At 50.9% G+C, this 12,641-nt stretch overlaps 1 protein-coding gene across 11 annotated transcripts in view; it reads left to right on the top strand.

Annotated features, from left to right (window-relative positions):
- Window positions 1-12,641, top strand: part of TMEM116 (transmembrane protein 116) — a 59,416-nt gene that overhangs the window by 730 nt on the left and 46,045 nt on the right. The window contains exons 1-3 of one of the 11 annotated variants that reach the window (XM_073312528.1): window positions 8,690-9,667; window positions 10,318-10,364; window positions 10,608-10,671. The exons of 1 other annotated variant lie outside the window; for it this stretch is intronic. In XM_073312528.1, coding sequence (XP_073168629.1) covers window positions 9,605-9,667; window positions 10,318-10,364; window positions 10,608-10,671 — 174 coding nt within the window. In that variant the 5' untranslated portion in view covers window positions 8,690-9,604. Of the gene's footprint in view, window positions 1-8,609; window positions 9,668-10,317; window positions 10,365-10,607; window positions 10,672-12,641 lie in introns of those variants that run through there. 9 more of the 11 variants (XM_073312532.1, XM_073312526.1, XM_073312527.1 and 6 more) reach the window with 9 other exon arrangements.

Raw genomic sequence — 12,641 nt, 5'->3', positions numbered from 1 at the left:
AAGTTTTTGATGAAAATACCAATTTGTTAAGTGCTTTTGGTTTCAGCGGGGAGGGCCCTGTGGCCCAGAGCCTCCAAGGACTTCAGTGGAAGTTAGGAGCCTAAGTACCTGTGTGGGTCTGGGCCTATGCCCCTGGTAGACCATTGTCACGGTCACTACACAAAGAAGGCACAAGGGGGAGAGCCATACGAAGAGTGTATATTGTAAAAGGAGCCTACACCGCTAGGGCCCAATTTGTTTTACAATAACAGTTAAAAACAGGCCCAGGACAGTCAAAGGAAATGCATGGAACTGAATGAAACACATGGAATAGAGAGGCATGCGAGTGAGGATTAAGGCCCTGGGAATCCTAGAATTTAAGGCCAGAAGGGATCACTAGATCAAATAGTTTGACCTCCTGTATTTCACAGGCCACACACTAAACCCAACAACCAAAATCAGACCAAAGTATTACATCCCACTGGAGACTAGACCATTGTCTGCCACAGGCAGTGAACAGGAGGGATCAAGGTGCACCAGTGGTTGAGGCTCCCGCAATGGCAAGGAAATGATTACGTAAGATATACCTGGCAAGTGACCTGTACTCACACACTGCAGAGAAAGGCAACCCCCACCCTGAATCACTGCCAGTCTGAACTGAGGGAAATTGCTCTCCAGCCCCATGTATGGCAGTCAGTTAGATCCTGAGCATGTGAGCAAGAACCAGCCACCCAAGCACCATGCCTCACCTGTACCTGTGTTCAGTGATCCTAAATAGTACCCCCAAAACCTGTAGTGTCTGATACCTTTATCTCTTTGGATGATCCCTCAGCATATAGCAGAATCTTATGGCCACCTGTCCAATTTGCATTCTTTTCATGTTATTTTGATTCCGTGATATCATCCCTGAAAACTCTACTTATGTAACGAACAATAATGGAGACAAAGGACACTCCTGTCTAGCAACTCCCTATAATACAAAGGGCCAGGAAAAATGAGTCACTTGAACTTTCGCCAAAGGAATAAAGTAAAAGGTTTTATTAAATTGTCCCAGAGCTCAAACTGAGTGAGTACAAATGACAGATAGCCCCGTTTTCCTCTAGTGGCTTTTCTGCCTCTAATGATAGGGTAGACACTGGTTCATTCATTTCCTCTGAGTCCCACAAGACATGTATTCATCTCCGTAAGCCAACTGTAGCTGGTTTCCAGCATAAACCCGAAGTGACCATCAGCTGTATAGTGAACACTCTGTTAGTGCATTAAGCCTAGACATCATCCTTTCTATTGCCTTTTATAAAGGATATTGGCCAGGAGTACTGCCCCAATAGTTTGTGCATTATTTAGTCTTTATCTGCAATTTAAATACAGTGGATTATTGCATTGGTGAATTGAGTCTCTCAAGAGGAGCATATCTCTCTGCCTGTCTTTATGCACCCATCACCATGGTATCACAGCCAATGATTGGGTGTATGAGTGTCAGTGTGTATCTATGTGTTTAAATATGTGTTTGTCAGTAGTATTTGCAAATTCCCAAGACTTCTAGTAAATGTCCCCTCCATAACCATCCTTACCTTACTGGAGATTCCTCATTTTTCTCTAAAAAAGGATTTGAAATTTTAAAACTGTTTGTTTTGGATTTCAACATCCTCTTGTAGTGTTTGCAGCCCAAACACTGCAATACTCTGTTAGGTCATGAAAGCCACTGACTAAAACTGACTACTGAGTGAAATGCAAAAACTGATCAAACAGCATAAACAGTGAAAAGTAAATGGTAATTTTTTAAATGTTACTTCAGCATTAGTAACCTTCAACATGATTGGGAACACAGATCATGATTTGTTTAAAAGTTTTGCAGTGACTCACTTGTGGAAAATTAATCATAACTTTCCACATGTGCAATAAAGCATTATCATTCTTGAGTTCTGACTTATATAAACACTTCATGGTCAACAAAAGCTTTCTTTTTAGCTGTGATATCTGCAACTACAAGTCTCATTTACATTTCTTTTTTTTTTTAATAGCTGGAATTTTCTTTGCCTGGCTAGTAACCGACCCCCCTCCTTTAGCATAAATTATGCCTGTTCTATCTTGGGAAAGGAAAATTGGTCCAATAAATAGGATCTGATGTTATTGACTATGTTATCATTGGATGATAGAATCTGATAAACTCAGATCGCTAAATGTAGAGGAAAGATGACTCAGAGTATTGGTAATGGGATCTGGAATCTTTCTATTGGTAATTTTATGATCACCCTCCATCCTCGTTCATCATAATGTTTCTTCTTCGAGAGATTGCTCATGTGTATTCCACAATAGGTGTGCATGCTCGCCACATGCACCGGTGCCGGAAGTTTTTTCCCTAGCGGTACTCATGAGGGGGAGCGCCCCCCGCAACTCCTGGAGTGGCGCTTGCCTGGCACGGTATAAGGGGAGCTGCGCGCTCCCCTCCACCCTCAGTTCCTTCTTGCCGCCAGTGAAGGTGCGTTGGAACTACTCTGCTCCAGCTTTGCTGTAGCTCGTCCCCAGAACTGTTTGTTCATTCAGTGTTAGTACCTGTAGTTAGTTAGCTGTTTAGCTATCAGCGAAAGGTGTAAGATTTGCAAGTTCTTTAAGCCTCGGACCAAAAGAGAAAGGGACATTAGGCTCCGGACCATCCTGATGGAGTCGGCGCTGACCCCGACTCCGGCATGCCACTCCAAACCGGTACCCGGCACCACAGCGTCAGTACGTGGTGACTCTCTGGTGCCATCGACCAGTCGGCACCACTCCCTGTCCACAGGGCACGCTAAGAGGGCCAGGAAGACTCCCTCTTTGCAGCGGCACCGAGGGAAGTCTGGGACAGAGTCTAGGCCTATGTCGGGCAGTCCTTGATCCCCACCAGGCCCCAGGCCTCCGACTCACATTCAGAACAGGCCTCTCCGGATATCCGGATGCCATCCACACCTGAAGCCCTCCGGGCGGCCTGGGACATTATGTCCATGCTGGTGCCTGGAGCACCGCCGACGTCGACCCCATGCTCCAGAGGCAAGCCGCCGCTGGGATCTCCGCAGTCGCCTCCGGCCCAGTACCGGTCTCAGTTGAGGGAATGTTCCCGATGCTGTTCACAGCCCAGCGACTGCTTGGGGCAGAGTCCATATGGATTGCCCTCGACGCCGACCAGACTGTCTGGCTGAGTCCCATCCGGCTGGGACTCTCTGCACCGCTCATCCTCAAGGAGCGAATATTGATGGAACTACAGCGGGCATCGCCAACAGTCCTCGTCTCGGAGGGGGTACCGCAGTTGGTCACGGCACAATCGTCGACACCGTTCCCACTCGGACTCCCGCTCCGAGTCTCCACCAAGACATCGCAGCCCCGGGCGTTGATTGCCGGCGTCTCACCATCGTAGGTCCACCCGTCGAGGCCGTTCGCAGAGCAGCTGTTACCCATCGGTATCGGTCCTCCGTGTCGAGATCACGGTCCTGTGGCCGTTGTAGATCCCGGCACCGCCACTCCTCCTGGTCCAAAGACAGCAGCAGATCTTACGCCAGCCCGGTCTCCATTCGTAGCCGTCCTTCGAAGGGCCAGGCCAGCCAGCCCGAACAGCCGGCCCCGCCGGTGCCGCAGCAGGTGCAGTGGCACCGAGCGTCGTGGCCGGCCCAATGGTACCAGTGGGCTCTGTGGCCTCTGGTGCAGCCCCTGGTAGGAGCTCGCTCGGTGGCCAGAGCTTCGGAAGCACCATCAGCCTCCCTCTCCAGACCCCCGAGAAAGGCGTCGGTGGGACGTACGTCCTCGGGACCGTGCCCAAAGTCCGATCAGGTGGTGGACCCTCCAGTACCGGCTGACACCCAGAGCACTGCACCGGCCTCTTTGCCCCGCCCGGAGGAAGCGATTGCGGCCCCACCCCCCTCCGCCCCGCAGGACGACTTCAGGGCCCACCAAGAACTCTTAAAGAGGGTGGCAGCAAGCCTCTACCTCCAAGCAGAGGAGATGGAGGAGTCCTCAGACTCCCTGTTTAATGCGTTGTCCCCATCGGCACCGGGTAGGGTGGCCTTGCCTCTCCGTGAAGGGGTGGCTAAGATTTCAAATGCCCTGTGGCAAACACCGGCCTCATTGGCCCCCATCTCTAAAAAGGCGGAATGCAAGTACTTTGTACCCGCTAAAGGGCATGAGTACTTGTATACCCACCTGGCGCCCAACTCCCCAGTGGTCAAGTCGGTCAACCACAGGGAATGGCAGGGTCAACCAGCCCCAACCCCAAAGAACAAAGACTCTCAGAGACTGGACTCTTTTGGAAGGAAAATGTATTCGTCTTCAAGCTTCCAGTTTCGAGTTGCAAACCATCAGGCTTTCCTGGGCCAGTACAAATTCAATCTGTAGGGCTCCCTGCCCAAGTCTGAGGACTCCCTCCAGGAGCGCGATAAAAAGGAGTTCAAGGCGCTAGTGGAGGAAGGGGCAGTGGCCACCAGGGCATCCCTGCAGGCAGCCTTGGATGCTGCAGACATGGCCGCGTGATCAATGGCCTGCACGGTGTCCATGAGACGGGCGTCATGGCTCCTGCTCTCTGGGCTGTCCAGCGAGGCACAGTCCTCCACACAGGATCTCCCGTTTGACGGGAAGGCTCTGTTTGGGGAGGAAACAGATACAAGGCTGCATGGCATGAAAGACTCCCGCACGACCCTCCAGACTCTGGGCCTCTATGTCCTGGCTCCGGCAAAACCAAGTTAAAAAAAAAGTTCAAACCGCAGTAGACTCCAGCCCAGGCCACCCTCCTGAAGTATGAGGCTGCCCAAAAGAAGCAGTGGGACTATAAGAGATGCCCTCAGAGGCAGTCTCGACCTGCCCCCAGCCTGAGTCCTCCAAGGGCAAGCAGGCGGGGAAAAGGTGTTTTTGACGGGACGCTCGGAGGCACCCCGCTAGTCCTCACCAGGGATCTACCCCCAATAAAGCTCCCCTTCTCCAACCGGTTGTGTGCTTTCCTCCCGGAATGGTCGCAGCTAACCTCGGATCAATGGGTCCTCAACACCATCTCCTGGAGTTACATCCTCCAGTTTACTTCCTCCCAGCCCAACCACCCTCCGCCCCCGTCCCTCTTGGGGGATCCCTCGCACGAAGCTCTGCTTGAGCATGAGGTGGGGCAGCTCCTAGGACTAGGAACGATCGAGACAGTGCCCAAGGAGTTCATGGGCAAGGGGTATTACTCCCGTTATTTCCTTATCCCGAAGGCCAAAGGGGGGCTCAGGCCCATCCTGAACCTGCAAGGTCTGAACCAGTACATGGTGAAACTCAAGTTCCACATGGTCTCCCTGGCCTCCATCATCCCCTCCCTGTATCCCGGGGACTGGTACGTTGCCCTCGATCTGCAGGACGCGTACTTCCACATCCATGTATTTGAGGGGCACAGGCACTTCCTCCGTTTCATGGTGGGACAGAATCATTACTAATTCACGGTCCTTCCGTTTGGTCTGTCCACTGCCCCCAGGGTGTTTACAAAGTGTATGGCGGTGGTAGCGGCCTACCTCAGACGGTGCGGGGTCCAGATATTTCTCTATCTGGACGATTGGCTTGTCAAGGGTACCTCCCGGTCATAGGTGAGGGATCAAATGGCGCTCCTCCTGTCCACCTGCACCGCCTTGGGCCTGTTGGTAAACTACACCAAGTCCACGTTAGTTCTGGTCCAATGCATAGAGTTTATCGGGGTGCTCCTGGACGCAGTGTCGGCCAGGGCCTCTCTCCCGCCAGACAGATTCGAGACCCTGAAAGGTCTCATCGACTTGGTCACAAGGTTCCCAGTGACAACAGCCGGGGTTTGCCTGTAACTCTTGAGTCACGTGTCGGCATGCACGTACATGGTCCATCATGCCAGACTCAGGATGAGGCCCCTCCAGCTCTGGTTGGCCTCAAAGTTCTCCCAGGCCACGGACAGGATGAACAAGGTCCTCACCGTGCCAGACTCTGTGATCATCTCCCTACGGTGGTGGTCCGCTCCAAACAACAAGCTCCGAGGGGTCCTGTTCAGGGACAGGGCCCCATCGTTGGAGCTGGTGTCCGATGCATCGGACCTGGGTTGGGGGACCCATGTGGGGAACTTTCAGATCCAAGGCCTGTGGTCGGCTCAAGACCTGACCCTACAGTTAAACGTCCAGGAGCTCAGGGCGGTGTGGCTGGCATGTGTGGCCTTCCACTCGCACCTGGAGGGCAAGATAGTCAGGGTCCTCACGGACAACATGGCCTCGATGTTCTATATCAACAGGCAAGGCAGGGCCCGATCCTCTGCCACGAAGCCCTCAGGCTGTGGGACTTCTGTATAGCCCACAACATCCACCTGAAGGCCTTCCACCTACCAGGCGTCCGGAATGAGAGGGCGGATCGCTTGAGCAGGGACTTTTCCTTGCAACACGAGTGGTCCCTCCACCCGGAAGTGGCCCACCGGCTCTTCTGAAGGTGGGGAACTCCCCAGGGGGACCTATTCACAACTCGGCAGAACCAACGATGCCCCCGGTTCTGCTCCAGGGGCGTCCTGGGGAGGGGCGCTATCTCCGATGCCTTTCTCCTGTCCTGATCAGGCTGGCTTCTCTATGCCTTTCCCCTGTTCCCTCTAATCAGCAGGGTCCTGGAGAAGATAAAGACAGACAAGGCCCGGGTCCTCTTGGTTGCCCCGGCGTGGCCCAGGCAGCATTGGTACGGAACCCTCATGGGCCTGGCAGTAGCTCCGCCATGGCCATTGCTGCTTCACCAAGACCTGCTCTCTCAGGACCAGGGCCGCCTCCTCCATTCCAACCTAGCGGCTCTTCACCTTATGGCGTGGCTGCTCAGTGGTTAGGCGGAGAGGAAAGGACGTGCTCAGAACAGGTTCAGCACATCCTTCTCGAAAGTAGACGGCCCTCCACTTGCCGCACTTATTTGGCGAAGTGGTCCTGGTTTTCTAGGTGGGCGGTGGACCAGGGTGTCTCCCCGGTGGCCGCCTGATCCAGCTTATTCTTGATTACCTCCTCCACCTGAGGGCCCAGGGCCTGGCGCCCTCGTCAGTCAAGGTGCACCTGGCAGCCATATCGGCCTTCCATCCGCCAGTGCAGGGCACATGGTATTTTCCTATGCCATGAGTGGCCGGTTCCTTAAGGGTTTGGACCGTCTTTTTCCATATTCTAGACCCCCGGTCCCGCAGTGGGACCTAAACCTGGTGTTGGCGGGTCTCACCTCTTGTGGAAGGTGGCCTTTCTGGTTGCAATCATGTCGGCCAGGCGAGTCTCGGCGCTCAGGGCCCTGACCTGCGAGCTGCCATACTCAGTCTTTCATAAGGACAAGGTCCAGCTCCACCCACACCCCGCGTTCCTCCCGAAGGTGGTCTCCACCTACCACATGAGTCAGGGCATTTTTCTAGCGGTCCTCTGTACCAAGCCCCATGCATCCAGTGAGGAGCGCCATCTCCACACGCTCGATGTCCGGCGGGCTCTGGCTTTCTACCTCAAGCGGACCAAGCTGTTCAGAAAGTCCTCGCAACTGTTTGTCGCCTCAGCTGAGCACACGAGGGGCCAGACGATTTCCACTCAGCGGCTTTCCAATTGGATCACTTCGTGCATCTGTTCCTGTTATGAGCTGGCGGGTGTCCCCCGCCACCCATTGTGAGGGCACACTCGACTCGGGCGCAGGCCTCGTCGGCTGCCTTCTTGGCCCATGTCCCCATCCAGGACATTTGTAGGGCCGCCACACGGTCTTCGGTTCACACGTTCACCTCGCACTATGCGCTCATCCCCCAAACCAGGGATGACTGACTTGTTAGTACAGCAGTCCTATAAAGAAGGTGTAAAATGTAAACAGCCCTGGAAATGGTCGTAAATGCCGCTTGTCCTGTGGTAGAAGGAGGATTTAAACCAAGTGAGACAAAATCTAATTCATGGTTTGGGGGAAGTGCTGGCCAGGTCAGCCTTGCTTCAGATTGACTCAGGCTGCCATAAAGAAAATTGGGAGCTGTGGAAGCACTGAGGCCCAGAACCTCAAAGGTAGTTAGTTGCCTTATTCCCAGTAGCAGTTATCCTGAGTTGGGCCTAAGCCACCACGCTGATGACCAGGGGTGTCCTGATGTCCTGAGTTATCACTTATTTACTATTCATATTTCAGGAATGTCAGGAGATTCCAGTCCAGCTCAGGAGCCCATTGTGCTAGACACATAGGAAAACACACTGCTGCAAAAAGAAAAGGAGGACTTGTGGCACCTTAGAGACTAACAAATTTGAGCATAAACTTTTGTGAGCTACAGCTCACTTCATCGGTTGATAGATTTCCACTCCATACGGCTAAATTCAGTGCCTTGCATAATGACAGGTTTCAGAGTAGCAGTCCTGTTAGTCTGTATCCGCAAAAAGAAAAGGAGTACTTGTGGAAATCTATCAACCGATGAAGTGAGCTGTAGTTCACTAAAGCTTATGCTCAAATAAATTTGTTAGTTTCTAAGGTGCCACAAGTACTCCTGTTCTTTTTGGGGATACAGACTAACAAGGCTGCTATTCTGAAACCTGCCCCAAGGTGCTTACAATTTAAGGAGCCCAATTAGATGCATTTCTAGCAACCCCTCTCATTTCCCAGTTCAGAAGAACTTCCACAAGCTGAAGCTCCCATCATTTCCAATTTCTTAGGAGGAACTTTCCACCCCATTATCATCATTCCTTTTAGTCAGCGGAGTAAAGCAGCCTGCTTGGATTTTAACCTCTTCTTCTCCCCAGAGCTCTCAACAGTCATGCTGCTCCCAGAGTAGATTCAATTCCAGTAGCATTTTTCCACCCTATGCTCTGTTTTGGTTTCTCCCCAGTGCAGTTTCTAGAGCCTGCCAATGACATCTCCTGGCTTCCCATCAACTTGAACTGCACTGAGGGGCTCAGTCTGCTTAGTGACCGCGGTGCCTTTGTGACGCGATGGTCCTGATCCTGCCCATTTTCCGAGCAAGATGCAGGCAGCCACCTCTTCATGAAGCCTTCCTTGAATAATGCAGGCTGAAGAACAACAGGCGTCATCGGGGCCCCCAGAGAGTTGAGGAAGGGGAGGGAAATGGAAACAAGACGAAGGTGCGAGGGAGCGCCCTCCAAGCAATAGCCACTGAGAAGAGGAGAGTTTATACAGACACATCCAAAGGGAGCTGGCTACTGCAGTGACAGGTTCATGAGCAGTACAACCGAGGGCTGCGTATGTTAAGAGGCGATTCCCCTTCTCTCGGCAGACAGACAGCATTTCCCCCGGGGACTGAGCGGGCTGCCGCGGGGCTGGCCAGGACCGCGCACGCTGCTCGGCCGGAGCCAGGATGTGATGCGGAGCTCCCGGGGCGCTGGGTTCAGGGGCAGTTTTGCCAGAGGACGAAGCGAGGGGTAGGGTCCCTGCGAGGCAGGCAGGGGCAGGGTAAAGTCGGAGCGGAGCCTGCTTCTGCCCCGTCCCTTCTCCGCCCTCCCTCCTTTTGGCTTTTCCCCCTTCACCCCCCGCCCCATCCCTGCTCCGGGGGGCTCTGGCCCCGGCTGGCGGGGGGCGGCCGTGCCCAGCGGCACCGGGGCGGGGGCGCTCAGCGGCGGCCGGGGGCAGGACTAGCCGAGCCGGGAGGAGGAGCCGGCTCCCGGCCGGAGCGCAGAGCTCAGCGCCCCGGGGAAGGGGCTGCCGGCGCCCGATGGCCCTCGCAGCGCAGGCGGCCGGGCTCAATGTCACCCGGCTGGACGGGGACTGGCAGGAGGTGAGTGAGCGGGAGAGGCCAGGGGGCTGCGGGTCCGGAGCCCCCAGGGAGCAGTTCCCTAGTTCCCTAGCTAGCCATTGCTCGGATCTCCCCAGCCAGTCCCTGCCCCTCCCGTCCGTCCATCCGTCCCCTCGGGTGGCCCTGTCAGCTCAGCCAGCCGCCCCTCCGAGTGATCTCCCTGTCCGGATCCAATCGTCCATCCTTCACTCACCTCTTATCCCTATCCATCCTGCTGAGCGCGGTCTCTGGCTTCACGTCCGCTAGAGCAGAGCTGCTTCTTCTCTGTCATCGGTCTTTCTCGTCCCTCTCCGTCTTTCTAATCCCTCCTCGTCTTCCATCTGCTCTCTCAGTCGCTATCCATTCAGCTAACGTAGCCCCTCCGTGATGCCAGGGCACCTTACATAACCTAAACTCTCCGTAAAGGAAACCTCCTTAAGAGAAATCTTGGGTAAATGCTGGCGGCTCTCTCCGTTTTAAGGAACAAACATGGCTTTGAGTTTTCGCCTAGGCATTTCAGGGTTTGCACTGCCACCCTGTATTTGTGATCGAGTTTAGTCAACAATTTAGTCCTTTTTATTACAGACAGAAAATGAGATTGCAGAGTATGTTTACAGCTGCACTTACCACCTGCATTTTTAAATTTCCCCCAGATTTATTCTGCTGTACAATGGATACAGTTTGTCATGGCCACTTTAAGGTACAGTATGTTGTTTTAAACTAATAAGCAAATGTCAGGAATGACAGCCTTCCCTGCAGATTGCTTGAAGGTTTATTACTCCCTTTAAATCTCTTTCATTGGAACACAAGAAAATAATTTATTAATTATTGTTTTCTTATTAATAAAAGTATAAAAAAGAGAATAGCAACCCAATAGACACAGATCAAGTGAAACAAGACCCAAAGTAGCACTCTCCAACCAGCCTGCTCTTTATTTTCTCAGTGTTATAGGTTCCAGCTCAATTATTGCCTACGCTGTCTTCCAAAGTGTAGTGAGATCCCCAGAGGTAAGGATTCTGCCTTTCAGTTTTTAAGTTTGAATGTTTGTTACCCTGAGGATAAACCATATTTTATGTAACAAAACAGATGTGTGGGCATGAGTTTTCCACTAGGAAGGCTTCAAATTTTTAGGCACCTTCTCTTTTTATTATTAATAGGAGTAAACCAACTGTTTAATGCTGTGGGGCAGATGAATAAACAATTCATGGACATGTTTTGCTGTAATTATATACTGCTTTATGAAGCACATATGCTTTCAGTGTTTTTTAATCCTTCCCCATTACATGTATGTAAGTTAAATTGTGCCCATGTGGTCTGAGTCAAGGACTGGGAGCCAAGACCTCCTTAGTGCCAGTTCTTGCTCTGATATTGACTCTTTCTGGGCCTTGGGACAGTCACTTCACCTCTCAGACTGAGTGTTCCAGTCTGTTAAATGGAAACAAGAATAAAACTACTTCAGGAGATAGAGAAAAAGGGTTGTGAGGATTAACAATTTATAGATGCACCGCAAAGGTTATAAGGGCTGAATATTGTTGAGTCAAATTCTGCATTCAGATACACACATTCAACTCCCATTGACTTTAGTGGGGACTGTGCACCTCTGTTTGAGAGCACAAATTGACCAAATATAATTACATGTAAGGATATAAGCATTATCCTAACTGCAGCTGAACAAATGATTCACAACAAATAATTTCTTCATTGAATTTCATCTCTTTTTCTGGTCATTAACAGAAACGCTTAGATTTATTCATGATTCAGAAAGATGCATTAATTTATGCTTAGCATTTCTCTCAAATATGAATGGCCTCCAAATATTTGCTGCAAATATTTGAGATTCAAACTTCAGAGTTCACAGGGTTTAGTAGATTATGTATGTCGCATGGTGTCTCTTTTCCCTGAGTGGATGACCAGTGGAACTAACCAGTAAAATGTAAATAACAAATGTTCCAATCAGAAATAATTTAAAATTCAGTTTCAATCAAAATGTTTGAATAACATTTGTTTTTCACAAGAATACGCACTAATAAGACTCAAGAACTTCAATGTTCATGGAAAGGTGAGAGAGGCTGAATAGTAATTTTCTGTCAGAAATTAGGTGAGCAGTACTTCTAAACTTGTATTCTGTTATAATGATATCAAAGTTTTCTATTTCTATATCTTCCTTATCTCCAAAGCATGTCACATGTTATGGGTCCCACATACCCAAAACTCCTGTGGAACACAGTGTGTGTGGGCCAAGGAGTCCATTGCAAACTTACAGGACTAATTCTGACAAAATGGGGGATTTTCATCCACAGAGAGCAGACTGGGGCTCAGTGTTTTAAGATCTTGTAGAAAGAGCCCACCCAATACACAGAGTAAACTGCCTGGAACTCCATTGATTTACCTTAGAAGAATGAGGGCTGTGTCACCCCTGCTAGGATTTGAGGCAGTGGCTCTAGGGAACCCAGGTATTTCAAGCCAGATGTCTAGAGGTGATTAGACCATCCCGTCTGTGTCAGAAAGTGTCTTATTTCAAGAACTGTGAGGTAGCTAGTTTGGTTACATAACACAGCATTGGTAACTTTGTGTCAGGCTTTGAGACTTGTACCCTGCCTAGAGTGGTAGTTAATTCCTGATGCTTCAGAGGAAGCCAAGTACCTCAATGCGCTCCCACTTCTACTCACGCCCACCATGCACCTGACCAGTTGTGCAACTCTGTAAATGAAGGGCATAGGGTGAATCCTTCCTGACACTTGCTGTGATCAGATTGTTCCCTGATACATGATATTTAAAGAGTAATACTTTTAAAAGAAAGGTTTATTTCCCAGTTATTGAGAGGTATGGGAATCATAGATACTTATCTTTCCACACTAGAACTTGCAGCTGAATGTCTAATTGTTGAAACATATTTTCTGGATCTACAGAATCCAGAAAACTCTCAACATTAACTAAACCATGTTTAAGACATGACATGTTAACAAAAGAATCTCCG

Source organism: Lepidochelys kempii, chromosome 15 (assembly GCF_965140265.1).
Source record: "Lepidochelys kempii isolate rLepKem1 chromosome 15, rLepKem1.hap2, whole genome shotgun sequence".
Taxonomy (NCBI): domain Eukaryota; kingdom Metazoa; phylum Chordata; order Testudines; family Cheloniidae; genus Lepidochelys; species Lepidochelys kempii.
The sequence above is the reverse complement of the archived record's forward strand: the minus strand, read 5'-3'. Positions and strand labels throughout refer to the sequence as shown.